A 27,183-nucleotide genomic window follows, 5' to 3' on the forward strand; every position below is an offset into this window, starting at 1 on the left:
AGGAATACACAAGAAAGACTTTTTAGGATGAAAAAATAAATAAGTGGGGACAGCAGTGTTTGCTCAAACTTACTCATTATTTAGATTTGTAGTAGCAGGTATAGCAGGTGACAAGCAGACAGAAAAGATAATGGTCCAGAACAAGAAAGGCAGGAAAGAGAGATGTTTCCCAGACACAATAGAAGCTGGGAAGGTTTGTCCGGTGATGAATATGAATGCCTGAAAATGAAATGCCTAAGTCAATATAGAGACAGCGCAGGGACTCAGGTGACAGAGGAGTGCAGTGCTACACCCACCCTGAGGGTATAGACTGGTTATTAGGCCAGACTTTAGCTTCATCCATCTTCAGGAGACTGTGTGCTGGCCATTGACAATATGAGTACAGCGCTGGTGCTGAATACAGATGTGCTTTGGACCAGTGTTCTCCAAATACAGGGTCAGGACCCACTGCGAGTCCCAGGCACAGTTGTACTTTCTGGGTCACAGCTCAAGAGAGGAGATGGAAAATCAGCTCATTGTAGGGAATATATGATGGCGGCTAGTTTTGCCTAAAGATGTATTTTTTTAAAGGCTGCCCTGCCAAACTTCAGTCTCTTTGGAAATGTACTGAAAAATACAAACAAACAGTTTTTCCCTGAGGTAATTGCAGATAGAACTGTAAAAACTATAATATACTTATAAGTAAAATAAATAAATAAATTCTTCTTTTTTTTTCCTGAGTAGAACGACTCTCTGGCAGTAGGTCAGACAAGGACACGGGACTGTATCTAAATACAGCCCTCTCATTAATCTGCCCATGATGCCAAATCTGATGGTACCTGTCCCCTGCTATCAGCACACAGTCTCTTCAGAGATATTCATTACACTTTGCTGACGAAGAGCACAGACACACAGACAGGCTGCAGAAGTGGAAACAACCAAACAAACCAATGCAAATGGACACGACAATACCAGTGTGCACATGCAAGATAGACATAATAAATATTTAGGCTATCATGTGAGAATGTGAAAGAGATACAAGAGATCCGTTTCTCCTCCTTGGAGAGGCTGCAAAGACGGTGTTGCTGTAGATTGACTCATAAGTCATTAGCTCACATCAGTTCTATTCAAGATTCAAGCACGTTGTTACCATTAATCCAAATAACACAATGAGGAGATTGTACTCAGCATTAAATGAGTAAGAGCATCATCACATTTTTCAAGTGTGTGTGTGTGTGTGTGTTTATACAAGATTCAGTGAGTCAATGTTAAAGAGGATGTGTTAATGAGAGTTTTACCTGTTATGCTTTATACATTCAGAGAGAACAGATTTTTAAAATTAAAGCATAGAAATAAATAAATACATAAATTCATAAATTAAAACCGAGATTCATCTTTTTACAAGTAGTGATTAGATTACAAGTTTCACCTGCTCTTTCACTTTTGGTGGAAGTCCAAGAGACATGTGCAAGCCACAGATTAGCAAACCAAATTTTGGGGTTGAAAATTTCATCTTTTTTTTTTGGAGTACGGTGTCAATAGTTTTGCCCTTAATTCTATTTTTTTTAAATTGCTGCATAAAACAGACAAAAGAAACTCCATATGTATGCACACTTAAATCTGCACATGTGGAGTGGCTGATTGCAACACACCAAACCACACACACACATGGAAGCGCGTGCGCACACACACACATGTAAGCACAGAAGCACAAAAAAAAAACCCCATGTGAAATCCAGTACCATCCAAAATCATGTACGTGCTTGATAATGATTCGCTGATTAATTGTTTTTTTCTTGATGGCCTTGGTGATTAGGATGCATTCATTTGCTTGTGATTAGGGGTCTCTAATCACAGATAAGGTTAATGGGGTTCTTCATTCACTCCCCTACTTTGTTTCTCTTGGAGCATTTAAGAAGCTTTCCTATTAACCGTATGGCCTCAGCCCCCTTCTGTTGTAATACACCTTTCAATTTATGCACCAACCTTTCCCACTGCCGTCAAAAGAGGCGCCTTGACAACAACAACATTTGACACATGGTAGATTGTGTTTTGTATCGCTGAACATGTTATCATGGGGCACTCAGCCAGAGAGGATCATAAAGTAGTTTTCTGGCTACAAATGCCGCATTTAGGAAAAGGACTTCTTAATGAGGAAAAACAAAACTAGACTGACAGCTCATCGCTTCATGTCAGCGCCCAGTGACAGGCTATCCCACTTGTTTTTGTCGAACCGTTTCTCTCAATAGGACACTATCAAAATGCAGCCCTCTGTCTCCTCTGACCTGTCCTTTTCTCCCTTCCCTGGCCTGTGACAGATAGTTGAGTACAATCTATCAACCTCAGTCTGCCTTGGTCAGGGCCAGTGCTTTGTAAGGCTAGGCATAAAGAACAGACATACACACACCACACACACACACACACATATACACATTCCTGAGTCTGTCACACTAAATGGGATAAACATCCAGTGTTGGAGAGAGACAGAAAAACAGAGGTCAAATCAATCTGCCCTCCGTCTGCCATACACTGATCCCTGTCATAGGCTGACCTCTCCAACAAATGAAACTCCAGTGATGCATTTGAATACCAAGACAGCAGCACTTCAGTCTGGCTTTAACACAGACGATGGGAGTGAATGAACTCATTGCTGGTGGGTCTTGTTTAGTCAGATGATCATTTACTGCTTCTTAAGTGTTGCCCCCTCAGTATTTTGGAACAGGTAATATGACACGGGTTATTATTCAGTTTAATAATTATATGCTCCATTAAAACAACAAACACTTTGATACAAAAAGCTCATTATATAATAAACTTCCTTATTATTGTAAAACCAACAACAACAACTTCAACGACAAAAAAAGAGAATTTACTTTAAATACGTGGTTTATACTCAGATAACAGCATTTTTTGAAATTTTCTCACTTTCTTTTGTTCGTCTCGGCCCTAAAGACTGAATGTGTTGTCCTCTTGTGCTACAAATAGGAGCGGTGAGGAGAACTACTCCGGCAGCAGTACTTTAGTTGCCTGTTTTGATCTCTGTCTCTTGAAAGAGTTCGTCAGTAGAACAGCAGTACACACTATAGTCACAAAACAGATGTGTGGATGAGAGGAAAATAAATGCTGGAATTGAGATGGGTGGAGTGCGAGCCATAATTACTGAGCAAAGGGTGTGAAAAAAAAGAAGATAAAAAACATTTACATTATTAGTATTCAACGTATCTCTTCCTGTATGTTCTGGCTTTCATACCACCTCTCCATCCCCAGCATGAAATCGTATGGGGAGGGATTTGTCACCATAACATGGGGAAATATTGTGAAAGAGTCAATTTTGCCCCAAGCTACGATTTTTTTTCTTGTATTTTGGATGCCTAAACCTCATTTATTAACAACATGACACATAAGGTTTTACAGCCAATGGGAAATCTTTTCAGTGGTTCTAGTGTTATAAGCTGTTAATGGACCTCCTGTTTCATGCACTTTACAGTGCAATCTTTCAGAAGTAAGTCCTAAAAAAACATCAGATATTTTAGTTTTGATTTAGCTTTCCTGCCTTCCTACGAGTCCATTGTTTTCTTAACCACTTATCCAGCTCAGGGTCGAGTCGGGGCTAGCCTATCCTAGTTGTCATGGAGAGAAGGGCCTGAAAACTCAGGAAAGTGTTGACAAGATTGCTTCAGTCCATTTTATGACCTTATGCACAAACAAATGGATCAATACCGCAGAAGTTCTAGTTGACATAAAAACAAAGGGTAAAACAAAGGACAAGTTGGATGGTAGTTCTGGTCCAAGAAATCAAAGGTGTCATGGCTGTTGTGATCACACTAGAACAGTGGTTGTTAACCTGGGTTCGATCGAACCCTAGGGGTTCGGTGAGCCGGTCTCAGGGGTTCGGCAGAGCCTCCGCTGCGACATGCACGGCTCATTTTGTGCACCATTAAGAAACATATGTATGTCTTGAATTAAAAAAAAAATTCTTATTTTATTTATCACTAAAGAGGGGTTCAGTGAATGCATATATGAAACTGGTACCTCCGAAAAAGGTTAAGAACCACTGCACTAGAATATAGTCTGGGGTTCTTCTTTCCCACCAGGGGGAATCTGATTGTTGGGGTTTTCTGTCTAATGCTGTGGGGTCTTTGCTTTACAATCTTAAACACCTTGAGGTGACTGTTGCTGTAAATTGGCACTATTGCATAAATAAAATTGAACTGAATTAACCTGAATCAGGCAGTCAGCTTCAACAAGGTTATTGGCTGGAAAAAAATGGAATCCTCCTTTGGGTTGGGGAATTCAAGTATTTTGGAATTTTATTCAAAAACTGGGAATTACTAGGAGTGGAGTGAAAACTTGATGCAGCTGCATTGTATCTTGTAGATTAGGGGTGTCCAACTCCAGTCCTCAAGAGCTACTGTCCTGCAGCTTTTTGATGCATCCCTAATCCAACACAGCTGAATCAAATGGTTGGATTCTCTTCAGCATGCCGAGTTTGGCAAAGGCCTGGTAACAAGCCACTCATTTGATTTAGGTGTGTTGGATTAAGGATGCCTCTAAAAGCTGCAGGACAGTAGCTCTCGAGGACTGGAGTTGGACACCCTGTTGTAGATGATACGAGAGCTGAGCATGAACGTTCCAGCTCTTATCTGTGACCACAAGCTGTGGGTGGTGACCAAAAGAATAAGTTTGTGGATACAAAAGTTGGAAATGAGCTTCCTCTGGCTTAGAGTGGGTCAGGCTAGAGCCACTATTCCTACACATCTAATGGAGCAGTTGAGGTGCGAGATGTTTCAGACATGTCCTCTGAAAAGGAAACAACATGGCATGTTTCTTGGCTGGCTTGGGAATACCGAACTGTCCTACCAAGAGAGTTAGACAAGGTGACCGGAGAGGAAAAGTCTGAGTAAATCTGCTTAGACTGCCCCAATGACCTGAATTAGCAGTGGAAAATGGATGGTTGTCCTTGTCAAGCTCAGATTGAAGACAATATAATGAAAAATGAATGATAATGAAAAATGAACAGCCTTGCGAGATATAAAACACAAACTGGTCATGTGAAAAAAGTTTCTTGTCTACCAACCAAACACTTTTAAAACTGCTTTTTAGAGCTGAACTCTATTTACGTGTTCATATTATAATCTGGTTACTGAATACTAAATACCCAATAGCTGCTATAAATGGAAATTGGATCCAAAAATTCAAAACAGACGAGCTTTTTAGGCATTTTGAGCCTTTTACTAGAAACCTCAGTGTTCTATCACTTTAAGTCTAACAAATGTCATTATCTGAAACGGATTCAATTTAATTAAAGGTGCAATTGTTTTGCTTCGAGATTTTGCATTGTCTTTTCTTATTAATTGCTCTGCCAGCCGAGTGTTGCATTTTGTGATTGAATTTTACCGTTTGGATTTGTTGTTGTGATTTTGCATTTCCTTTAGAGCTACTTTGAGATTTTGTGCCACACTACGAGGTCAAACCTCTAATTAAAACAGATGCACCTACATTCACATGTTAAATGCTTTCTTAGTATGCATGGGCTGTATTCACACAAGCAGGTTCACACATAGTCTCAGCCGCTCTGCGTGTGATCTCTTTGACACGAGTGAAAAATAAAACAATTCACAAGAAGATACACAAGCCATGAAAGAATATCATGGCAGCAGTCCTTGTAGCTGTTTTTGCTTAGAGAAAGTGTAAATCGGTAGCTGCCAACAGAGTCGTTGCACATTTATTATTTAGATAATGACCTTATTTAAGACATGCACACTACACAGCAGATATGTAATCAAGTACACATGCAAATAAACAATAGAATTAACACAATGACCTTCTGAAATTAACACTGACCTTTTGAGAGCAATATTTTCATCCCAGCATGGATCATCAGATCAATAATCATTGCTGTTAGGTCATGTTCAGGGTTATATTGACCTGTTGCATGCTCTCTCAGCAGGCCGCCCACACACACACACACACACACACACACACACACACACACACACGCACACAATTCCTAAATGTCAAAAGCTTGTGCTGCATATGAAATGTGTGCGATAGCAGTAATTACTATTGTAACCATTATTGTACCAACGTTCGGAACACACAGCACTGCTCAGCATTGACTTCTTGACTATAACTAATTGTTAATCAGCGTTGTGTATAATATAGTTATAAGCACTGAGCACAGGTGAGAAAAGCAATTAAGAGTTCAATTTCCATCTCTCTCACCATTACTCCTTAGCATTTTGCAGATCTTTTACTCCAGTTTTGCCCTATTCAGTTTTAGCTGGCATTTCTGCCACATGAATAAAAAAAACAACATGACAACTCAGTTATTATGGATTGTTTCAGGTCACAGACTATGGCTAAATCTTACTGGTTGTCAAATGTCAACTGGATTCATTAAGTGTCACTGGGAACTGCTTCAAGCTGCTGGAAAACCGAGTAGACACTGTATCATTCGTGTTAATTATATATTTGTGTGGTTTTTTTTTCTTTGTTCACTGTGTACACAGCATGCCTGTTGGTAGAGCACTGCCATATCGCAGCACCGAGAACACATCCTGTGGTGCTGCACAACACAATATACTGCAGTGCTGAGCCATATGGTGAGGCCACAGCACAACCTAGTTACCAAGATATGGCACTGCAGTTAGTGATGGCTGCACATGCTGATCTTTAACATTCAACAAACTCTCTGTCAGTGAGGTAAGAAGTATTTGAAACAGTAACAGGTTTCTTGACAAAATGAGATGGAAGTCTAATAATAGTGTCTACTCTATGTGGTGAGCAAGTGACATAGACAAATGGCTGACTTTAAGGTCGGACTCTTTCTGCTTTTGTTTGCTCAGGACTGAAGATCCAAGAAACATTTCTGTTTGTCGCATAGTGACCTCATTGATATGGGTTTGGCTTTAATTCAATTTAATATCAAACATATCCTATGATGTTCAGAGATGCATAAAAATCATAAATGTTTACTGGGGTAGATGGCTATGCAGCAGATTTAATACAGTCAGCATTCCTCAGCCATTCTTCTAAAATAAATAGGAAAATCTGAAGATTAAAAAAAATACAAGACTAGGAAATTTATTTTGGAGGTCCAGAGATTTTCCTTTTTTTTTTTTTTTTTTAAAGTGCAGCATGTTTACAATTATCTTTGTATTTTTCCTTAGCATTTATCTCTAGTGTTCAGGGTGGCAGGGTTTGATTTCCTTATATTAATTAGTCTTTATGATTTCTTAGATCCAGGTGTTGATCTTTTAGTATTTTCTCTTTAGTTTCATATTTTTCTCTCTTTAATTTTTTCTCGTTTGCTATGCTCTTGGTTCCTGGTTACAGTTTGTTTTCTATGAGCTCTTGTTTCAACAGATTGAATCAAGTTCTCTGTATTCTTTCAGTTACTCACTTCCTGTTTTACTTTGATAGTCATTTGTCTCCTGTGCCTTGTATTCACTTTTACTTTCTTGTCTCATTTAATTAGTTTCAGCTGTGTCTCTAGCCTTCTGCATCCACTTCCCTTGGTTACCTGAGGTGAGTATTTAAGACCACACTTTGTTTTACTTCTTTGTTGTGTGGTCCTATCTATTGGCTCTGTTTTCCTGATGTGGTTCCTGTGTGACTGCCCAAGTTATTCTGGGTGTTTTATGTTTCTTTTGGTTTAGGTCTCTGTTTCCTTCTGTTTCTTGGTTTATTGTTGTAGATTTAATCAGCCTTCCTATTGTTCCTTATCTTTTTGTAAAGCTTTGAGGTCTGTTTGGGCTTGTTATCCTGCTATAGTAGCACATGAAGTGTTTTCCATGAAGATGAAAACCAGAATGTGTGGTTACTTGTCATTGGTCAGGCTGTAGTTGGCTTGGTGCAGTTCTAGAGTAGACAAAGCCTGAAATTTAAATATTACCTCCACCACAAAGTTTGCCACTTTGACACAATGCCTTTTACCACTTGCTGTCCTGTCTCCTCACATTGATACCTGACAGAAGTGTAAAGCTTAAATTCATCAATAAATAGAAGGGTTTTTTCCCTCTGCACTCCTCCTCTGATTTCTCTGAGGCTCTTACTCTCCGGACAGAACTTTTGCATACTGGAGTCTTGTATTTTTTATAAAGCAAGTTCTATATCACTAAAGAAGTTGGATTTAAAACTTGTTGTGCTTTGGATATGGCTGAGACAGTTTTACGTGCACCTCTCCTTGATCTCTGTTCCAATCTTGTTTTTATCCCCCAGGTTATGAAATGTATTTTATTTTATTTTTTTTATCAGGAAAGAGCCAAGAAACAGTAGACAGCTTCATGGATTCAGTTCATTATGGTTAGATAACAGCAATACACTCCACCCTTGCCTCAGACAAATAACAACCTTAATAAACTTCCATCCATTCAATCCAAAATACTGTAGCCAACAGCAATGTCCAGTATGGAAGAACCCATCAGTTATTTAAAAATAGAAAACAGACCCAAAAAAGACATTTTTATGTATATATATATTTTTTTGTCCTTTGCAAATTATCTGTGTTTTATCTTTAGCCCAACAAAACAACCAATAGTGTTGTATTTTGTCTATTTTGTTCTGTAACAGCAACGCAGCTGTCACAGTTTACCATAAAACGTGTTGGTTTTTTTGCTTTTTGTTTTAGACCTAAAGATCTGCACTGAATCTAATGTGCTGCTAACAATCTTTCCTCCATTTTTCTTCCTCAGCAGCAGAATCAGTGTGACAGCTTGTTTACTGAGACACTTCAGTGCACTCCTCTGTGTGTGTGTGTGTGTGTGTGTGTGTGTGTGAAGGGGAGAGAGAGAAAGAGAAGGAATGCACATTAAAGATTAGGCATGTATTCATCTGGCTGTATACAGACCATTGATGTATTGTATCTTACTTTTACCCCTTGAGCGGCACTGGAGTACCCTTAGCTATTTTGATAGTATCAGTTACATTTCATTACATCCCTTGATTTTTATCGTAATTAAAACCAGTATTACTGATCTCTGCATGTGGGTTTGTTTTTGAATATGAGTATTTGTTATAAAAATGTATCATTTCATTTTTCATGCCTTTCTAGAAAACATGTTTGTGTGTGTGTGTGCGCGTGTGTGTGTGCGCGCGCGCGCGCGTGCATGCAATGCTGCACTGTCAAGATTTGTTGAAACAGCTCTAGCCTTGGATTTCCTGTAAATGCTTTCAGAGGACTGTCATTAAGAACAGAAGCCTTGTGAAAAGTAACCAATAAACCAGGCTAACACTTGAATGTGATAAGGCAACACTGCCCCTTACTGGTGAGAAACATTAACACAATCCATTCTGAAAGAGTACTATACTGCGCAAAAGTCAAGTCACCCCTTATTTCCGTATATTTTGCACAGAAAATGGGAATTGGGTGTAGAGTGTTATTGAAACGGATGGAAATACAGTATGTAAAGTAAAAGGGTTCAACAATTCTAATGATCTTGAAAATCTTGAAGGTTCTATCCCTCAAAACAGTCTGACTCTTTTAGGCAAGCTTTCTTGTCATTGCTTTCAGTAGTCTTCAGGAATAGTTCTCCAGGTTACTGAAGGACATTCAAAGCTCTGGATGCCTTTCCCCCCATTCTCTCAGTGATCCCACACTGCTTCAATAATGTTGAACATTGGGCTCTAATGTTCTGTTGAGTGTTTTTCTACCTAGGTATGGTTTTGCTCAACTGGAAGTGTGCTTAACATAACTGTCATTCTGAAAAAATAAAGCTGTTGCCAGTCATATGCTTACTAGATGGTTTTACATGGTCTATTAAAATCTGATGGTGTTTTTCTGTATTCTTAATTTCAACAATTTGGACAAGATTCCCCAAAACACTGGGTCATAGATTTAAATGAAGACATGGAAATTTATTTTGTTTTTAAATTTTTACATCAGGCTTTAAAGTATGTTCTTTGGATTGGGATTAGGATTAACAAACAAAAGACTATTGTTCTGAAAATGGTCAGGTACAAAGAGTGAACTGAAAATGACTCAAAAAAAGCAAGAGAACGTCTAAAGAGTGAACTTTCTGACAGACCTTCAGAAAGCCTTGAAAACTATTGAATGGGACTTTCACCTTCTGCTATTACATGATCTCAAAAAGCAAACAGAGAAACAACAACAACAAAACCCCTCCAGTCTTATGTAACCTAAGTTAGAAACAGGATTCCACACATAAAAATGTAGCATCTATAGATGCTACATTTTTATGTGTGGAATCCTGTTTCTACACAATCAGAACTGAGCAATTCAATTGCTCAGTTCTGATTGTGCCACAGATGTTCCACATAAGCAGCTATTTATTTCAGGATCAGTCACATAGGCCATTCAAGCAGATGACAAAATGCGGATATATCTCATGCTTTAGATACAATGAAATAATACACTGTTTACTTTTTTTTTTTTAAACAAATCTGTTTTATCCAAACACATTATGTCTGGATGGATGGATGACAATGATAGTCCAAAAATGACTCATAAATGTTACAAACAATAACATATCACAAGAGTCTTTGGGGGAATAACAGTTGATGGATATTAAAAATGGGGATACATTATTTTGAGTTATGAAAAATAAAGATATCAGACTGGCAATAGGTAGGATGATGGAGCAGATTTTGAAACTGAGGAGAAGCTGCTCTCAAATTCAGCTGGATGACTCATACTGAGTCATACTATAAGGAGTATACAGTGTGACCTAACGTGGTCGTCATTCACTTAAAGCTGAAATGGCTTTTTTCATCTCTACAGCTCATTCCTCATACTATAAAACTGCAGGGGAAGAGTTTTAAAGAGTTCCGCTTATTCTGGTGATAACTTACAATTTAAAGTGTAACAGTGCAACAGTGTTCCCACTGTTGCACGGTGGATCTCTCCACCCCGTTTAAAGAATAAAAAAAATAAAATGTAATAAACACTTTCTTCCACTTGGCGGCAGCATATACTGCTGTACTGTAAAATCTGAGCCTGATGTGTTTGTGAGCTTTATTTAGTTTCGCTCAGCTCATATAAAGTCGTCTGACAGAGGCGATGAGGGGAAGCCCTTGATCTTAAATACAAGTACTGATTTAAAAATAACATAACTCAGAGAGCCAAGTATGAGGCCCACTGGAAAAGTAGGACAGCGGACGTCTTTAGTTAAATCATAAAAGAGATCAAACCGAGAAAAAAGATGAGTAAATCTGACTAACAAGCCATAAAACATTCGCCAGACATTGCATTTTAGGTCATGTAGGAAAAACAAACCCAAAAAACAAATAGAAAACTGCCTGTGTCTTTGGACAAACTTCCAGACTGGATAACGAGGTTTATAAGTTACAAAAGTTTCTCTCCAATGATTTTATGACTTGTTGGCATGAAAACATACATATAAATATGTGTTTGTTTGTTTGTTTTGTAAAAAAGCTCAAATAATTGTGATTAATCACTTAAGAAAATGACATAACAACTCCCAAATGGTGTTATTTTAAACATTCGTGTTTTAGATCGTGACATGAACATATTTGATGTGTTTGGCATTGTACCCACTGCACTTGCTGCTGGGAAAATAATATAGAGATCCAATTTGCTGTAACTTCTACATGAGATGCATTTCTTTCACGGCTCCTCGGTGAGTTACATGCATTTTTTTTGGGTTTTTTTTTACATACCAGTACAGTCATAGGGAAAGAGTTTTCCACAGGACTGCAGAGATTCCTGTGGAAAACTAAGTTCATCCCATGATTCAGTAGCTTGTAGCTTGTAGAAACACATTTAGCAACAATAACTTGAAGTATTTAATTCCATTTTAGTAATTATTTAATGACTTCTATCTATCACATTATTGTGCAGGAATTTAGTTGGCTTCACATTTGACTGCAGAGCACTTTGGCATACAGAGGAATTCATTGTCGACTCAACGCCTGCAAGGTGGCCCAGGTCTTGTGGCTGCAAAACAAGCCCAAATCATCACCCCTCCACCACTGTTCTTGACAGCTGGTATGAGGTGTTTGTGCTGATAGTTTGTGCTGTGTTTGGCTTTCCCCAAACTTGTCGCTGGGCAAGCCTCTACTATTTTTTTTAAATAGTAGAGGCTTTCTCCTTGGAACCCTTCCAAACAAGCTGTACTTATTTAGTCTTTTTCTAATTGTACTGTCATGAACTTTAACATTTAACATGCACACTGATGCCTGTAGACCCTTAGATGTAGTTCTCTGGTTTTTTTGCAGTTTCTCTGAGCATTACACAGACTGACCTTTGGGTGAATTTGCTGACGTCCACTCCTGGGAAGACTGGCAACTGTCTTGAATGTTTTCCCCTTGTAAACAATCGTTCCCACTGTTGAATGATGGATTTTAAATTGTTTGGAAATGACCTTATAAGCCTTCCCAGATCGATGGGCAGCAACAATTACTTCTTTCCTGCTTGAAATTGTGTTAACACACATCTGAATGCTCCAGACCAGCAAACTGCCAAGACTTCAGCTTTTATAGAGGTGCTCACACTCGCCGATGATCAATAAAACAAGAGCATTTGTTTAGCAGCATCTGGCTGATACTTATTCTGTTAGTGTACTCAGCAGTTAGGGTGTACTTGGTTTTTGAGGACAATATAAACACTTGAGCTTTTCTCACACGAGCCCATACTTCTGTGGCTTCATGAAGGCAAAGGTACGTGTATTGAGTTGAGTAGACTTGTCCCATTAAGCTGATATTTAACAATCATAAAAGTACAGGGAAGGGCAAGCGGAAAGCCAGAAGAGTGAGAACAGTGCAAGTATAGTTGGGCATTTTTGTGCGCTGTAAGTAGAGTGAATGATTGAGAGATACTGATTGTGTTTGAATCACAATATAAATGTTTCTGTCTACTGAAAAGAAACTGCAAAGGGTACTAATAATTTTGTGATATGATTCCCAACATACTTGGGAGTGTACACTGGATAGCGCTTTAGAAATACTTAAATATTGCAGCTCCTACCTGATGGCAAGTTCTTCTGTTTCTCCAGTTTCACACATATATAATTTGTAACTTAATGAGCTTAAGACATGGAGACACCGCACAACTGCACTAAGCTGTTACCTTCTGTACGTATATTATTATAAGCACTTTGGTGTATGTAAAAAGGGTAGCTTTACAGACTCTCATAGGATAACCCTCAAGTATGTGTTAAAATCATCCTGAGGGAGCTGGTTGTTTATCGTCTACACACAGAAACAGGACAAAGCACTCAGTGTGCTCTGAACAGTTCTTCCTGTGTGGCAACACTAGACAGCAGCTGTCACCTCTGACATCATCACCAGAGCCCATTGGCTCTTTTCAGGTGTCAGTGTGCCCCGCTGCACTCTGACAAGACAACTTAGGTAGATGGTTCGATCAACTGGGAGACCCAGCACTTTTTTTCCTAGCTCAAGCTGAGCGATGACTGTGATGGAACACACCAACCATTAAAGAAAAACAGGACACAAGACTGTTGAAAATCTTACAATGTATATAATTGACACAAGATTTCAGGTACAACAGCAAATGAGACATTTTAGATATTTTTCAACCTCTTTCTGGCTTCCATGTTCACCACAAACTCTCTGTCGATAACAATGAAACGAAAGTAAATCAAAACAGGAAAAATAAAAGTATTTTTGTCCTCATAAACTGGCACCCTTCAGATGTGCCTCCAAGTCTCAGCTCAGTGGGGAGTAAATCTGTTTCGTTTTTCTTCTCTTTTTTTTTTAATGGCTGGATAATCAGCTTTGCATTATTGCCACCTACAGTGATGAACGAAGGCAGGATTGAGGCATACACACTGATTTGAGATCAGTGCCCTTGACAATCTGTTCTCCTTCCTCTCACACTCGGGGGCTTAATGTTTACACTGTTTCACCATACTCAGACAGGAGACATCTTGCCGGGCCATATCTACGTACACACACCCCCCCAATCGATAGTTGTTTCTGGAAGGTGTCGACTCACATATTGATCAACCATCTTGTGATGTCTTTGTGCAGACAATGCCATTTATTGGCCTCATAAAAGTGCAGGTTTTTATAAAAGGGGAGGGGAGCGTGGGGCTTTGAACAACAAATTAATGAGATCAAAAGGTCAAGAAGGAGTGGGCATGGGGAGGGGTTGTGCAAATTTCAGCTAATGACATTGTGAGGCTGTCATTGAAACTGGAGATGTGAGCCTAAAGTTGTAAATCGTCTTTGAACTGGAATGTCACCATCACAGTTGAAGTACTTCCTTTTATTATTACAGGGCTGCATGCGCACCTTCACATTCATATTCAGATCTTTTCTAGAGAGTCTTAAAAAGAGGACCTATGTGGCGTGCTTGCTAAACGGTACTTTTGAAGTTGTTGTTTTTCTCCTCACCACCAACATCTTGCATCATAGCATCTCTCTGTTTAAATCTTAAAACTGATCTCAAAGTATCAAAGGCAGTCACAGGCAGATTTCTTAACCAGGGACTAACAGAAAGACAGACAGACACACACGCACACACATATTCACACAGCAACAAATCGTTCATTAATAAAGCATATCAAAAAAGAAGTTACCATTAAAATAACCTGTCATGTCACACATAGGGCAACAACAACAACAACCCCTTTTCAGAGCAGAAACTAACCAAGTATATATCAGATGTACTTCTAAAACTCTGACAGCACCCCACGCTATCCTAAAGCATTCGGAGTATTATCAGCAGGGAGTGCATGTACTGTAAATGATTTTTCACAACATGAATTATATAGAGGATTGTCCCAATGCACAGGTGAAGTAATGACGTACTTTAAAAATCATGTCCACTTGACTCCTCTGCATCCTGTCTCGCTGTTCCATGAAATGAGATTCCATCAATACATATGATCATTTATTACAGTGAAAGTTTTGAAAATGCAATTTCTGAAAAACGAGTTGTATTAAGCTCCTGTTACTGTCAGTTTAATAGCACTCTGTCACACCGTGTTAGTGCAGTACATTTTAGTTAATCTCATTTCTGTGTCATCCGAACTACTGTCGATTCAAAGAGGCGCTATCGTCAATCCCTCTTCTGCGCTTTCAATCAAAGACAAGTACACGCATTCACACGCAAACGAAACACATACGCGGGCATCGTCCCATCATCCTGCACGCAGCACTCCTGAATGAGAACGCTGGCATTGCTTTGAACTAAATTGTGGTACATGTTTTCTCCCTAGCAAGCATCAAATCGGGCGGGGGGAGAAAGCCTTAAACTGTGTTCCCATAACATTCCCAGTAAGGTTGACACATAATGAAGCACTGTGTCATTGTCATATTGCCTTGCTACAACGCAGAAGCACGAGGAACGCTTTAAAGGTCATTATAACTGATGAGTGGGGAAAAGGGCAGAGGAGGTTGGCAAAAAATAGGCACCGATATAGAAATGTTTCAGATAATGAAAGGCGGACATGGATACTGACAGATGATGAAAAAATAAGCGGTAAGAGCACACAACGATCTTGCTTTTATCAAATTTTGGGAACTAAAAGCATGTTTTTTTTTAATTTTTTATTTCCCCCTTCTACAAAATGGCAAAGAAGCAATCAAAAATATAGACGTGCACAGTGTGGCTTTTACTGTTATATGGATCGCTGCGGCAATCACTCATGAAAAAAGAAAATCGATGATACTGAAATTATGATGCTAATCACAGGAACACTGGGCCATTGCGGGGAACCCACAAAATTTTATGCATATTATATTTTTGCTCTCCTGTGAATGTAAAAGGAATACTAAAAGAAGTGCAGCAGGACAGCGGAGCCTCTGCTTTTGTGTGCATTTCTGCTGTGCTACAAGACTCCAAGATCATTTCATTCAATCCTTTGTCACAGGGGTCATCTTAACGCGACACCTCCTTTCCACGTAGCACACTCTATAGCGAAAAGCTGCTTCCATCTGAGACCTGTCCCAGCCGAGCACGTGCTTTGCTTAGACCAGAATGTTGAGTTGATGCTACACTGCCAGCAGGTTCTGGAGAGAGGGAGGGAGGGAGACAATCTCGGTGGGGCCGGGGGAGGAGGGTGGGATGGAGAGTGTAGGAATAAGTGGACGGATGGAGTAGAGGACAGACCGTGTTACTCCTACACCGGGCGATCGTGCCAGTGTGACTGTGATCACGGCTATTATTACAGATTACATGATGAAATGGCAAAAGTGCTGACGCTAAGTGCTCTCAACCTCACTGTGTGAGCGAGTGCATACAAGTAATGATACTGTGAGGCTTAATGCATTAAGAGGTTTGATGGGTCATGCTGTCCAGATAATTCTCCTTTTAAAGTCAGCAGATATTTTTTTCTTTTTCCTATAAATATCTAAATGTGATTAAATCATTTTGGGACAAATATAATCATAAATAAACAATTCCCACGGTCACAAGTGGAATACCGACACGTAGTATCTGGGTGCCACTGCAAAAAGCTCGACTCTCCCTCTCCCTATGGTGTCAACACCAACATACTGTTAGCAATACAGTCTCGCACTCGCTTTAGGAGCAGATATAACCTCAGAGAAAACCAAACACCAAAAACCAAACATTAGAAGATGCAAAAAAGAAAAAAAAAAAAGACCAGCTCTAAAGGTGTCATAGTATAGGAAGAATAAAAGATGAGAGCAGAACAAAAAAAACAAAAACGTTTATGAGTACTCATATTTCCATTTTGCTCCAATCCAACACCAAAAGGAAGTCCATCCATGTGATTTATTGTTGTTGTTTCTTTAGATTTCTTTAGTTTTGGCAAGCTAACTAACCCCCAACTTCTCCTCCCTCCCCCTTTAAACTCTCCCCAACCCCCGGTGCCCCAGACTCAGTCCCAGTTGGCAGATTCCACCTCGTCAATTATCGCCGGAGCAGCAAAATGAGCAGTGTAAGCAGGTAAATGCTGATGGAGGGAAGGTTCTGCATGGCTGAGCCTTTCACCCTCTTGTTTTCTGGAGGGTAGGGAATGGCCACAGGTCGGTCAGTGATGGGGAGAACAAGGTGTGTACCCCGGGAACACACGTCATCCGCGCACCCGCTTCCTGAGCCGCTGGAGTCATCACCTATAGACACAGGGTACGGACATGAGCTCACTCTTCCAACAGGAATAAAGCTGTCACTAACCCTATTAACCATACAGTGCACATAAAGTGTTTGTTTAACTGCCAGTAAAAATTTGGCATTGACTGTTCAGGGGCAAAGAGAATACGGCTATGAGTCAACATTGTCATGAGTTACTTAAATTACGTGGTATGAAAAATGAAACCAGAACAGACAGGGTGAGTTGCAGGTGAGGTGTGTCTGTTTCTTTATTTTTTATTCTTTAATTTGAGAGAAGTTACAATAATGTAATCATGAGTAGGTCATCTGATTTGAGGTTTCTTGTGGGCTGAGATGATAAAGATTACTCACTGGTGTCCTGAAATTCCACATCCTGGCCATTTAGAGCATTCTTCAGGCGGTGAGTCATGATCTTCAGCTGCATTATTTGTTGGCGTATTGTCATGTCTGGTTTGGTGATGTCAATTTCCACTTCAGGGTTGTTGATCTGACTGGCTAAGCCGTCATTCATTAACTCAGGAAGGTACCTGTGAACAGTTAACAGCCAGCGTGCTCAGCACCAGGTGGAAGTGTGCACAATCAAGCAATTCGTTTTCTGGATTTTCCAGGATTCTGGAGAGTCGCTTTCTTTAAAGATGTCATCATTAGCTTAGCAGACTCAAGATGAGTGTAACGCAATTAGCTCTTGTGACAAAATGTTTCAAAACAAGAAGAAAGCCATACTTTAAGCTAATGCAACAGGACCACAGAGCGACTGGCATACAACAACACTGTGCATATAGCACAGTATTCACCCCCCTCCCTGATTTCTTAGTGTTTTTGGATCTTTGTCACACTTACATGTTTCAGATTATCAAAGAATTTTCAATATTAGACAAAGATAACCCAAGAAAATAAAAATGCAGTTTTTAACTGATGATTTTGTTCAAAAAAGGGAAAGAAGCTTTGGGGAAATTTTGGCCCCCTCTCCTTTGCAAAATGATCTCAATTGAGCCGCATTGGAGGGTTTTTGAGAATGAATGGCCTGTTTAAGGTCATGCCAAAGCATCATAATCAGATTCTCTTTGAGCTTCAGGGTATGAACTGATGGCCAAACATTCTCCATCAGGACTTTCTGGTAGAGAGCAGAATTCATGGTTCCATCAGTTATGGCATGTCATCCAGGTCCTGAAGCAGCAAATCAAGATCTTTTTTGGTAAATGTGAGACAAGAATTTCTGTTCTCTTTGGTTAACAGTGGTTTTCTCCTTGGGAATCTCCCATGGCTGCCATTTCCACCCAGTCTCTTTTTTATTGCTGAATCATGAACCCTGACCTTAACTGAGGCAAGTGAGGTCTGCAGGTCTTTAGATGCTGTTCTCCTGTGACCTCCTGGATGAATCATTGTTTAGACCTTTAAGCCTGCTTCACTTTGTCAGACAGATTCTGTATAAGTAATTTCTTGATTCAGCAGGTCTGACAGTGGTTAGTGAAATTGAACTCAGTTTTCCAGGGAATGTGATAATGGTAGTTTTGGATAGCATTTTAAATTTTATTCAGTATTAAAATTTGTTTGATCATCTGAAACATGTAAGTGTAAAAATATGCAAAAAAAAAAAACAAGAACAAGAAATCAGGAAAGAATAAGGAAAACTTTTTCACAACATTGGAATTCTGTGTTGAAGTAATAATTTCTTCATGGGTTCATATTCCCTACCTGGCACGGTTGTTGCCATTCCAACACTTGTCTTCGGACCCTAATCCAGTGGCCACTCTGTCACTGCAGATGAGATTTGGGAGAGAAGTCCAGTATGGCCTATTGTCCCCCAGTATTATTCTTACATCAGACACCTGAGGCAAAGTTGTTGAGAGCACATTCATGAGCATTTATACTCCCCCCCCCCCCCAAAGTCACAGTATGCTGTCACACACCAACAATAAGAAACACTCTGGGTCCCTCAATAACCAACTGCAGTGTTCAGTCATCTGACACATTTATCCTTCCAAGTATTCATTCCCGTCTAATCACTTCATAGTTATCTGTGCGTAGGTGAAATTGAACAGCAAAAGTGGTTCGATTGGCCTTGATGACCAATGACTCTTCCTTTAAAAAACATCACTATGAATGGGACAGATTAGGCCATCAGAGAGCAATAACAAGGTGCCAATTCAGTTGGGTACATACTAACCAATTTTTCGATTTTGTCAGAGCTGGCTTCCAACCTGTCCTCCACTGTAAACGTCCCTCGCTTCATGATTTCATCATCTGTGCTGGTGGTTCCTGCTTCCTTGGGTTTGCCACATGTCTGGAAAAGCTGGGGAGGAAAAGGCAAATCGAAATGTTGAATGAGAAGATAAATGGCATAGGAGCCGTTAATAAACAGCTGAAACAGTCCTAACAAAAAGAGGGTTTCTATTCTTTTGTGTGTGTGTGTGTGTGTGTGTGGGGGGGGGTTATGTATTTACTATATCTAATATTAAAAAAAATAAAAATAGTAAAAATAAACCAAGAATAATAACTTGTTTTGTTTATGTGCATAACCTCGTGAGTCAACGACCGCATCACTTTAGCAGAATGATTCACAACTCGGAAAGTATTACTCGTCCCTAGGGGCTTTGGATTTTATAAATGCTGCTCAGGGAATACAGTAAAAACTGCAGTCAATCTGTCATCCAGCCTGGCCTGCTTAGAGGAGCCTCAAGACTTTGAACCTTCACACACACTGTAACTATTAAAAAGAAAATCCTATCTTGAGCTGCTATTAATTTTATTATGACTCACACAACATCAAAAATTAATTGATAAACTCCTTGTTTTGGGGTTTGAGTAAGCAGCTTAACAGTTTGGCTTTGACTCAGTTACAGAGCAGTGGCATATATTTCCATATTGGCTACGCAGTGTAATATCTGCACTTGGCATAACTCGTCAGGAAAGCTTGTAACACAACATATGGCTTTTGACATCAGTCGATTATATATGATAGGAAATAATCTATCCAACACTATAACTCTGCGCGCCATATTACATGAAGATCAGAGGGTGAAGCTGTGTGTGATTACATACAGGACCAGGTCAGCGGCAGACCGCCAGTCCACTGCTAACCTCAAGGGAGCCAGCCTCTTAAACAGCTAACCAGCACAGAGGAAGCTTTGTCTTTCCTCTCAACGTCCACGCCGTTTCCCACCTTTACCAAACTAATCAGTCAGTTTTTCAGTGCTGCCAGTTGTTTTTAAGGCTCATATAAAACTGTTACCCAAGCACCATTAAAAAGTTAAGTAATTGCTTGGCCTGAAGGCTCTGTCATGACTCACATGCCTTCATTTGAAATCAAATATGTGGAGCATGATAACAGCATTAATGTAGTGGGAGGAAATGTGTTAACTGCATATACAAAGCAGGGCAATGAAGTCACATAGTGACCCAGCATGTGAACTCAAGTCCAAATGTTCTTTTGGAGGGAACCTATTTCTATTAGTTTGTGTTTTTTTTAAGAGATTTCAGATTCTTTTGATTGCTAACTACTATTTTTACGGCATTACCAAGTGCTAAGGATCTTTAAAAAGCCAAACGTCAGCTACCAGTGTTTCTTCACTGACTTTCACCCATATAAAAAAGCAAACAATGCTTCAATTCACATCTATGTTTCCAAAAGTTTTCCAAATTAGTAATTACATTGTTAGCAGAAACTAGAAACAAGTAGGACCACCTGAAAGTTAGCTTAAGTGTTCATTTCAGTTGTCGATGATGGTTTTAAGACTGTGGCTCAGCTCACAGTAGCGTTTGATGTCTTTTTGAGGTGCACAGTAAATGCTGATCACATCGTTTCGACCTGTATGCGTGTACCAGTGTGTGTTCTGACCTTGCTGTTGATGCTGGCTATATTCTCCATCATGGTATTCATAGCTTCTGATATGTAACTGGGAAGGGAGAGGATCACACTTTCCACACCAGCAGGGTCATCTAAACGGTCAGCCACCTGGATCATTGTATCTAAAGAGCCATGAGGCACAGTTAGTGTGAAGAAAGTGCGAAGTGTTTCATATGTAGGGCCTCAGTGTGTTGATAGCGTGACTCCCCTTTATTAGAATCAGGTGTGGGTTGAACGTTTGAGCTGGGCATATGGTTAAACTGGATTCATATGAGGGAGTGTGTGTGCGCCCCACCTGCTAGGTGCCTCCACTCTGTGTCGAGGTCAGCCTGGTTGGCCAGACAGCCCTTCATGACGTTGGTGCAGTAGTTCAGACAAGGTCTAGCAGACGGCATCCCACGGCAGTGGGGACAGTAAGTCATCTTCATTATGGCTCGCATGCACTCCTGGCTCATTGGCACCTGGGTAAGACAGAGATATAAATAAGCATGCACCACTTTGATTAAAAAAAAAATCAAGTCAAATACTGTTTGGTTAAGCTTACATGAGAGACAAAACTTTGCACGTTTGACTATTTAAACTGTTAAACTGCTTTTGTACAGAAGACATGAATATGGAAAATGATCTGTTTTAATAAGATGTGAAAATGTACATTTTGTTTTAGCTACACAATGACAGTGGCAGCAGTAGGAGGTCACCTCCCATGATGACCTTTTTTTTTTAGTTTGCACCAGGATCTCTTTCATCACAGTTTCCTTGGAAACTACTTAGCAAGAATTAGCTTTTTGTTTCGAATGCGATGAAAAGGTCCTGACATTCATACAAGTATTTTCAGTCTCTCACTCTATCCTTCCTGTCTCTTGCACTCTTCCCTCTATCCCACAAGGCTGTTCCCCCAGGAAAAGGCCTTCGTGCGTGAAAAGTGAAACTGGCTTAATACCAGTAAGCTCTGTTCACAAGAGAGTACAGCTATGCATACAAAACCTAAGGAAGTGTTGGGTGTGTGTCTGTGTGTGAGAAAGAGAGAGAGAGAGAGAGAGAGAGAGAGCAACAGAACGAGTCCAGCTCCGCATACAAAGCTTCTCTAAGCTGACATCTGGGCCAGCCTAATGCTTTTCCGGGAAACTGCAGTTCCAACAGCAAAGTCATAGTTAAAACCAGCTTTTAACAAATATACAGTGAAAATAGGACAACAATAGGGTTCATGTGTGAAAATAATTCAGATATTTTTCTACAGATGCTTGTTGATATCAGGGGAAACGAAACTGTTCTTATTCATGCTAGCACTGATTTCTGAAGTCCATAGCACTGTTTCCTAAAAACAGCTTCCGAGCAACATTTATGGGTGTGTATTTTAGTACTATAAGTAGTCAGTAGCTACTTTAATGATAATATCAAGAAAGATCATTGAAATGTAATCAAAGATTTGACTTGCAAAACTTTATTTTGACACTTTATCAACTCTACATAAAATCTTAAACCACATTAAAAATAAAACAAGCACTGTAAATTAGTTAACACTTGTGTGTAAAAAGGGATCGATAGAATTTGGTAATTGGTCTCAGTTACACACGGACAGCAAAGAAGTGACACAGAAAAAGAATAACCGTGTTCCCAGGCCTGATCTCAAGTCATTTGAGACATGAGTCAGATCCTCGTCCCTGCCCTCCTTTATTCCCTTCCTCCCATCCGTACTCTAGTTCTTGTTAACCAGGGATGAGTCAGAAAATTGCTTTTTTTGGTGAAAGAGAAGAATGGAGTGTGCAGCGAGGACTGGGGAGAATAACTGAAAATGAGAGATACAGATGTTAAAACGCTATTAGATTAACTGAGGGGAATTTAAAAAACAACAACAAAAAAACAAAAACTGGGAGATGTTAATGAAATCCTCCTGAAAAGAGATTAATCGAGTGTTTCCTACATCATCCATGCAGTGTCAATACTGGGAATCACTGGCACTGCACAAGAGACGTGAAATGTGCAGTTCTGCTGTGTTGCTTGTTAGAGGTTAATGTTGACAACTTCCCAAGGCTGGCAGCCTGGAAACTGTGGCACACCTGGCTTTAGGAAAGTAAAAGCTTTCAAATTCTAAGTAGTAATACAACCCATATCTTATTCCTACTGGAGTGCAGAAACCCATCTCGGTTTGATAAAGTTCGACATATATTCCTTGATATTTTTCGCACATGCGGATCCTGAATGTCTCTTTCATACTCTAAATCGTCCTCGCTTCACCCTCACTGCATGCTTCCCATACCTGTTTGTACATTGCCCACAGCAAATGTCCATGAAGACACACCGTCTTTCTTTCTGTTTGTCTCTCCTCTGTAATTAGTAAGGATATATGGACAGCCTCTCCTCCCTTGTGTTACAGAACAAGCTGATCCCGACTCCTTGCCTCCAGAGTGAGCAATTCGCGTGGCCTACTTCCTACTCTCCCCTTACCCGAGGGAATAAAACAGTCTGCAAAAAAAGTTAAGGACACACGTAACAACTGGTGCAGCCCAAAGCGAAGCAAGGGAGGAATTAATACTCAACCAGAAAGCCAGACAGACCTTCCTGCTGACACCTTTTTTTCTGTCTTATAAAAACATCTCTAAAATTATCACTCTCTCTCTCTCTCTCTCTGCTTTACTCTATTCACAGCATCCTTTAAGGATATTCTTTCATCACCTGCCACCACAGCTAAGGCTTATCGGGAATTCATTTCATCTTTCTTATGAAAACAAACTTCTGTGGAGGACTACAAGGATTGGAGGCACACACATACACAGAGGGAATTTTGTCTTATCCTGCCTTAATACCTCCTCCAGCAGCCTACAGTAAACACCTTCAGTTACTGACCTCTTTGCAAGTTTCAGTGCACTTTTTTTTTTCTAAAAAGAGAGGCTGTCTCATTAATGCACATGCATTAATCTACTGCTAATAGAATTTCATTGGAATGGAGGGGAAAGCTAAAATTAATTTATATACAAGATACAGCCACAGACAGAGGACACAGCAGGGTGTGGTTGTGGGAAACAAACAGAAACTACTATTCACAATTTACAAGGAGAAGAGCTGCAGAATTTAAAGACAACACACACACACACACAAAATGAGAGAGTAGGAAGATAAGGATACGAGAGGAAGCTGGATTTTGTCAAAGCTTTCCTATATCTGCCCCCCCCCCACACACACACACACATTTTTCTCACTGTTTTAATTTATTCCTATCAAGCGCAGTGCTGTTCCAATCTGCATAAGTACAGCACAACTGTGACTGTGTGCTGGGAGGACAGCGACACAGACAAACGCACAAATTATACATGTGAAGTTGAACAGTTGGCTGATGTCTGCACCTCGTCCAGTCAAATCCTATCAGAGAGGCCTTGACTCGGAAGAAACTTGGCCTTGCGTGTTTTTCGAAACACGCCGAAAATTCTCTTTTAAAACCAGACTGACCAAGTGTGCCCATCGTGACTATTCTTGCACTACAGAGTGCTCTACTCTAAATAGGACAGAAGGCACTCCATGACCTCATTCAGAACGCAGCAGCTCCAATACCCTGGCATTAGCGCTGAAATGACATTCTGTAATTTTGTTAAAAGCTGCGCTAATTATTTACTCGTTTCCCCCAGCCACCCTTGTTCAGTGAACTCATCACTCACTACTCTTCAGCACTGGCAAAGTGGTCGAGGATCATGCCTTAAAAAAGGCGTAGTAACTCCGGGAGAAATGTGTGTGCACATTTTTAGTACCTTTCAGCGCTGGGGTTCAGTCTGTATATGAATATGTTTGTCTAAAAAAGATGCTCATTAAAATAGCATTGATGGATCATGAATAGCAATTGCAACATTCCCCACATGTATTCTGTTGTTTACTCCTCCGCTTACTTGCAAAAAGGTCAAATTGTTTTTCTGCATGTGGTACGTTAGTTCAAGAACCCCGGGTCTTTGTACGTCTGACACCGCCCACAAACTAATCGCATACATTAAAGTGACAGGAAAGAGCATCACATATATTTGTTTCCTTTGCATCCAGATGTGTCGCACAGTAGTTCTCGCCCTTTACCCTTTCGTGGTCATTCACAGCACAAAGTTATCAAAGAAATACCTGTAATATTCATACTTTTTTACAGGATCTGTTTCCTCAAAGCATTTTTCACTGAACCTCATCTCTCTCCACTCTGCTTGCCCACTGTCTGACAGCAGATATTTTTCACAGGGGCATCAATACCGGCCACCTCCCTGAAATTATTTCTCAGTCTCGCTCTCATCTTAACCTTACTCTTGCCTTTTACAAAGAGGGGATCATTTCTCTTGGGGGAAATTAACCTGCCTCACAGCCTAGGGAGACATTTTTCAGCGTGGAGAGGGAATTAACTGTAGTTGCAGGGGCAAGCTGAGCCCGAGGCCATGCTTCGCAGAGTGTCTTGCTTCTGCTAACGCTGATCTGAGGGGAAAAGAATCAAAACTGAACCCTGTGGAAAAGTATTTTTAATTTTTCTTCTGTTTATTTACACACACACACACTCCCCCCCCCCCTTTTTTTTTTTCAATTACATAACTCTGTCATTATACAGTGAATGTGACTGGATTTCTGGATCTCGCAGTAATGTTGTTCGGGTGTCACTGAATGCTACTCGTTATTTTGCAGAAACATTAGTAGAGCTGCTGATGTTTGTTTGTTGCCAGCAGCATTTTTTTTTTGCCTTACATCAATACCTACAGCGCTGTACTGCACAGAAATAATAAATGCTTCTGAAAATCTGTCGTGATGTTCATGTTTCCACACAAGGGGCAGCGGTTTTAACTTCATTAACATTATATCAGCCAGGCCTCTGACAAAGAAGATGCCCCGAGTTCTTCCACACAGCTGACAGCTCAGCTTCTCTGGATGAATCCTGAGCTCCACCAGAGCTGTCGGTACATTTTTATTAAGATGCCCGTTATTATGTACAAAACTAGATTTTGCTGTTTAAATTATGCATTGGGCCTGGAACTGCAGAGGTGAGGGCAGGAAAACAGAGCTGCTGCTCAGTCTAAAGGATCGTGCAAGATGAGAAGAAATAGTTTTACCTGGGATACTCTGCGTACGGCTTCGCCCGCAGTCACCAGGCCCTGAACAAACGAACGTGCAGCCACAAGCGTGCGCGTGACTTTCATCTTCATTTGACGGGGTGTGTCTCCAAAAGGCCGCAGTGTGTCTATCTGCTTAGACACACACTCCAGGTAGTCCTCACCTGTAATCAGCAAACACATCAAACGAAATCTTCAAGTAGAAAATCTCACCACTTCTCAAGGTTTTGGGTTAACCCCTGAAGGCTGAAGCTAAAATTATTTAAAAGTAAATAATAAATCATTTATTTTCTTTTTTACTCAAAAAAAATCTTACACGTGCATCGGACCTTTTAGCAGTTTCTTTAGACCTGATGTGTTACATGTGTTGCTTTTGATATATTTTAGCCTGCTTCACTTTGTTAGACACGTTGTACTTAAGTGATTTCTTGATTCAACAGCTCTGACAGCAAGCAGGTCATCAGGTGAACAAAAGATGTGGGTAATCACAGTTGAAAGCAAATTCTCAAGAAACTAGAGCTGCTAGCTGCTGCAGTGTGCCAGGTTCATGGTATTACTGTAATAAACCATGCATCGACCAGTTTCCAATATGGTTAACAGAACATGAAATAATCCCAAGCCAAATAAAATAAGTTATTTTTTTGTTTTTTTACTGTAGCAGAGAGCCAGCGAAAAGCTTTCAGCTGTTATGTGCGTCCAACAAGTGAACTAAATGTACCTATGACATATTGCCCGTTTGCCTGGAAAAAGAGCTTCTCCAGGAGCCTGATCCAGAAGTCATTAAGTGTTTCTTCCAGGTTGATGTTGGCTCCTCGGTAGTACTTCTTCAATTCTGTGTATAACTCGGAGAAAACATCCGAATTCTTGTTGTATAGAGAGCCCCAAGTTGAAGTGAAAGTCTCTTGTAGGTTCAATTCAGAGCGGTTCAGCAAATCTAGAAAGTGACCTGAAAACAACAAAAATTTAAACAGCTGTTATAATGTGAAATATTTGTATTCTCGTGTTTTATTACTTTGCAATGTGCTGCTCCATGTAGACCTTAATGTCACCGTTTCAAAATAAGTCAGAGCCATCAATACAAGATGCGTCAATACAGTACTCTTTTGCAAAAAAAGTCACTTATTCCAACACAAAATTCCACTTATTTTTTAAATGCTTTGTGCTGCATGCCAACAGCCTCACACTGTCAATGAACCTTAAGTTAAAGTATGCGAGAATGCCTCTCTAGGGCATGTCAGGGAACTGACAGTGCTTGGGGGTTTGGTTATATACTG

General features: G+C 40.1%; 1 protein-coding gene across 2 annotated transcripts in view; it reads right to left on the reverse strand.

Annotated features, from left to right (window-relative positions):
* Positions 1-13,416: 13,416 nt before the first annotated feature.
* gpc1b (glypican 1b) overlaps positions 13,417-27,183 on the reverse strand; it is a 60,973-nt gene continuing 47,206 nt past the window's right edge. For both annotated transcript variants that reach the window (XM_005721272.1, XM_005721273.1), the window contains exons 5-12: positions 26,628-26,855; positions 25,910-26,073; positions 21,145-21,310; positions 20,841-20,971; positions 19,170-19,295; positions 18,698-18,831; positions 17,354-17,529; positions 13,417-17,004 (exon numbers count right to left, since the gene is read on the reverse strand). In XM_005721272.1, the coding sequence (XP_005721329.1) occupies positions 16,802-17,004; positions 17,354-17,529; positions 18,698-18,831; positions 19,170-19,295; positions 20,841-20,971; positions 21,145-21,310; positions 25,910-26,073; positions 26,628-26,855 (1,328 nt within the window). In that variant the 3' untranslated portion in view covers positions 13,417-16,801. The remainder of the gene's footprint in view (positions 17,005-17,353; positions 17,530-18,697; positions 18,832-19,169; positions 19,296-20,840; positions 20,972-21,144; positions 21,311-25,909; positions 26,074-26,627; positions 26,856-27,183) is intronic.

This window comes from Pundamilia nyererei, unplaced genomic scaffold, assembly GCF_000239375.1.
Source record: "Pundamilia nyererei isolate P.nyererei 1_Seehausen unplaced genomic scaffold, PunNye1.0 scaffold00004, whole genome shotgun sequence".
NCBI lineage: Eukaryota > Metazoa > Chordata > Actinopteri > Cichliformes > Cichlidae > Pundamilia > Pundamilia nyererei.